Raw genomic sequence first — 4,157 nt, 5'->3', positions numbered from 1 at the left:
TAGTAAAATACACGTATGTATAGAATCTATATATATATATATAAAATAAACGAATTTATATTTGTAGACAACAACACAACAAAACAGAACAGAAGAGAAATGTGGACCACTCTGTATTATAGTTAGCATAGCTCTCTCAAGCGACACGAAGGGAGTGGGTAGAGGTAGAGGGAGAGGAAGAGAGCAAGTGATCTCTTTTAGTACAGATTTTTAAACAGCACAGTTGTGTTTTATATGTGAAGCTGTGTTGATGTGCGGAATTGTGCAATCCGTAAAATGGATTATAATTGTAAATGTTGTTGTATTTTGTGGCTGGCATTAGCTTTAGCTTTGCCGTTAACTGTGGTAACTGAATCAACGCCTTCGCCAGATGAGATCGAGAATGTGACAATGATTTCGACTACTGCAGCAGAAGAGCTGTCAATTTCCGAATTGAAAAAACTGACATTGGCCATACATTATGAGGCACTGTGTCCGGACAGCATGTACTTTATAAGACGCCGACTATATGATGCTCTTAATGACAACAATTGGTGGCCAATCACCCAACTGGAGCTGTATCCCTTTGGCAAGGCGAATGTGAGTTGTTAAAAGGATATTTTAAAACATAATTCGGAGTCCACCTGAAAAAAATAAATTTAATTGAAAATACACTTAAGTTTCTGAGCAGTTACAACTTAGAATAACACTTTTTTAAATGCTAAGAATAAAGAGCAAAACGAAATGAATTTCAATCATATTTTTTATTTGATATTAGGCGTTACTATTTAACATATTTATTTGTTATATTTGCCAAAATATCTGTTATATTTATTTATTAACAAAAATAAGCTGAGCCAATATTAAATGAAAACTCGTATTTACTTATTTTTAAAAAGACCTGAGCTTGACACTTAAAGCGGAATTAATATTATAAGAAGTAAGTCTTTGTTTTTTGATTAAAATAATGTAATGAACTTAGAATGTTTTTCAATTAAAAAATGTAAAAACAAGTTCTATGACAGCTATATAAAAAAAAAATGAAAACTTTAATTATATGATGAATTTTATGTAAGAATTATAGTTAAATTATTTTTATCATTATAATTTATTAAAAAAATAAAGTCAAAGCTGTAGGGTTTTTAAGTTAATAGAAAAGAAAAAGTTTATGCTGTTTGCAGGGTATACATATCAAGAAAAAAATTTTATTTTTATTTTTTATTATTTAAACTCATAACTCATAACATAAATTATAGGAAATTCCTGGTTTATTTTATGTGTCTGAAAAAAATTGGTTTTTGTAGATCCTATAGTGCGAGTATTGATTAAAATAGATTATATTTTATTTTTTATTTTTTTGATTAATTCAATGATTACTTCCTATTACATTACGTATATTAATATTTATTAATATAGGCACTAGTCAACCGCTTTGTTTTTCTAAAATGTTCTATTTTATATGAAGTAAATTCAGCAATTTATGTTAATTTAAAACTAAACACACTATACAAAATTTCATATATTAAGCAATAACTTATCGTTATATTTTTAGTTCTATAACAACACAGCCATTGGTCGGATGGAAGTTTATTGCCAACATGGAGCCGATGAGTGTGAACTAAATGCACTGCATGCCTGTATTTTAGAACATTTAGAACTACGTGACGCCTTCAATATGATCAACTGCATGTTGCGCTCCTACAGCAACCGGATTGATGAGTGTGCCCGGCACTTAAAGCTCGACGTGACCAAGGCCAAGGAGTGCAAAAGGTCGAGAAAAACTCCGGATATTCTGATGCCGTACGGCAAGGCAACTTTGGCACTGCAAATATCCTTTGTGCCCAGCATTGTGTTTGATAATGTAAGTTTGTATGCATTTAACAATGGCATTATCAGTAATCTCTTATCTAATCACTCTTATCACTTTGCAGCAATTTTCGCCCTACGAGCAGAGCAGCATACGTTATAATTTTGAAGCTCACTTTTGTCGTCAATACGAACGCAAATTTAAAACAAAAGCGCCAGGCTGTGACTAATTTATTTAATTTTGACACTCTTAAATTGCATTAAACAAAATAATTTCTTTTGAATTGTTCAGCATAAGTTTAAATTCTATTTATTATACTTAGCCATAGGTGGCTTAATTCGGTTTCACAAAACAGACAAAAGATGGTATCATAGTTTTCAAATGTATGGTAGCGCTACAAATGTGGAGCAAATTGTGTTAAATAACAAAATGTGGAGCACATTAAGTTAAGTGTGGAGCAGCTGAATTGCTGTGGAGTAACTCAACGAAAGCTCGTAACAGCTTAACGAATCGTTTAAGCTAAGCACACACCACATATAAGTGCAGTCATAGCTTAGTCAGTACACACATGTATTTCCCTGGAATATCGTATGTGCTAAATAACAATGTTTTAAGACAGTTGCCCCATAGATGGCGCTAACAGCCGCAGCTCTTGTAGCAATCAGCTTTGATACTTTGACTGTGTAACAGCTAGCTTTCAATAGCATGCTTATTAGCTAGTTTTTTTGATGTGGCAATACTCAGCAAACAATTACTCAAGTGGCAGCCTTACAAAAAGTAACGGCCAAAATGTGCGCGCTTTTCGTAACGTATTTTAGCACAACAAAAGAAAACTTGGAAAAAAAATAATAATACACACTTATACGTTTTAATAGTTAATTGTGTGAAATATGTGTGAGCATATAAAGTGTAATAGCTTATAATCAATTCGCATAGATTTTCTCAATTACCTGCTAACAAGATCAACTAGCCAGAAGATCGTGCTTGGTCAGACGATAAAATAGTAATTTATTAAATATATCAGATTTCAAACGCCCCTTTAATACACATATATATTAAACAACAACACTTCGGGCCAAAAACCATTCAACATCGTTACAAAAGGGCCAATACATAATAATTTGCCAATCGATTTGTTCGCGAATTCACAACCAGTTTCAGTTGTGCTGATTCTTGGAAGAGGGGAGAGTGCAGAGTGGAGAGGGGAAAATGGAGGGAAATTAATGGGTTGGCTACTGCATAGAGACACCATAAAGCTGCACCATTTCAGTGTGTGTGTGTGTGTGTTTGTGTGTTGACCAGAGTCTTTTACATCGACTCATAGTTCTTCTAAGCCATTGCGTCAAATCAACAGATACCCTGTAATTTCTGTATAAAAAAGCGCAACAGTTTCAGGGACATCTTTTAAAAAATAAATTTATATCATCTGCCTAATTGCAGGGTATCAAACCGAAACCAATAGCATAATTAAAAAAAAATTTAGTTTTTGGTCAATTGAAAATTTATCAAAAATTTCACACTGTCAAAACTTTGAGACAACTCTACCGATTTTGATGAAAAACATCATTTTGTTTATAGGTTGGCCTCTTATTTTATTCTGCATTAAAATTTTATTCACTAAAAAAATTAAATTTTTGGAATTCACTGTCCATTTTTTTCGAACTTTCCCTTAGACATTGTTCCACAAACTTCAAATTATCAGAGCTTTGTCAAAACATAACTGATATTCATGTGGAATATTAATTTGATCATTATTTAGTCTCAATTCGATTCTGTATCAAATTTTATTGAATTTTTCATCATCACTGTCCACTTTATCCGTTCTTTTCTTTTGACAATTTTTCTAACATTTCATACTGTCATAACTCTGTCGAAACCTAACCGATTTTCATATGGAATTTAATTTTAATTTTTATTTGGTCTTTAAATTGATTGTGCATTTAAATTTGTTTAACTTAAATGATTAAATTTTGCTGTTAATTTAAATTTAATTATTACAAACAAGGTTGCAAACCTCTAAAATTTTGTTAAGGGTTCGGTTCGGCGATTCGCACCATAGAGCAAGACATCGGTTCGGTTCGCGAATTGGTTTATATACCTCCTGAACCTAAGGTTTGGGTTCGAGCCTTGGTTCACTTTTATACAAAAAAAATATATTTATTGTTATAAATTTTTCACTACATTTTGAACTAATTTAATTTTTTTTTTTATGAAATCAAATTTTGATAATAAACTAAATTTATTTAAAGATATAAATATATTTAATTGCGTAATAAAATTTATGTAATTATATTTTTTACGAACTGAGCGGGTTTGGTTCATGATCTGGTTCAGGCTGCTTAAAAACCCGAACCGAACCGGTTCTACGAGG

At 31.8% G+C, this 4,157-nt stretch overlaps 1 protein-coding gene across 1 annotated transcript; it reads left to right on the top strand.

Moving 5' to 3' along the window:
• The first annotated feature begins 225 nt into the window (after positions 1-225).
• On the top strand, positions 226-2,045 carry LOC117790939 (GILT-like protein 3). The gene is made up of 3 exons (XM_034630556.1): positions 226-579; positions 1,532-1,840; positions 1,911-2,045. The coding sequence occupies exons 1-3, from the start codon at positions 277-279 to the stop codon at positions 2,013-2,015; spliced, it is 717 nt and encodes a 238-aa protein (XP_034486447.1). The 5' UTR covers positions 226-276; the 3' UTR covers positions 2,016-2,045.
• The last annotated feature ends 2,112 nt before the right edge of the window (positions 2,046-4,157 follow it).

Source organism: Drosophila innubila, assembly GCF_004354385.1.
Source record: "Drosophila innubila isolate TH190305 chromosome 3R unlocalized genomic scaffold, UK_Dinn_1.0 2_E_3R, whole genome shotgun sequence".
In the NCBI taxonomy this organism is placed as follows: Eukaryota; Metazoa; Arthropoda; class Insecta; order Diptera; family Drosophilidae; genus Drosophila; species Drosophila innubila.
This window is presented reverse-complemented; position numbering and strand designations above follow the sequence as displayed.

Coding starts and splice junctions, on each gene's coding strand:
- LOC117790939 (XM_034630556.1), top strand. CDS start 277: ATGGATTATAATTGTAAATGTTGTTGTATTTTGTGGCTGGCATTAGCT. Junction 580..1,531: donor ATCCCTTTGGCAAGGCGAAT/GTGAGTTGTTAA, acceptor TTATATTTTTAG/TTCTATAACAACACAGCCAT. Junction 1,841..1,910: donor CCAGCATTGTGTTTGATAAT/GTAAGTTTGTAT, acceptor ATCACTTTGCAG/CAATTTTCGCCCTACGAGCA.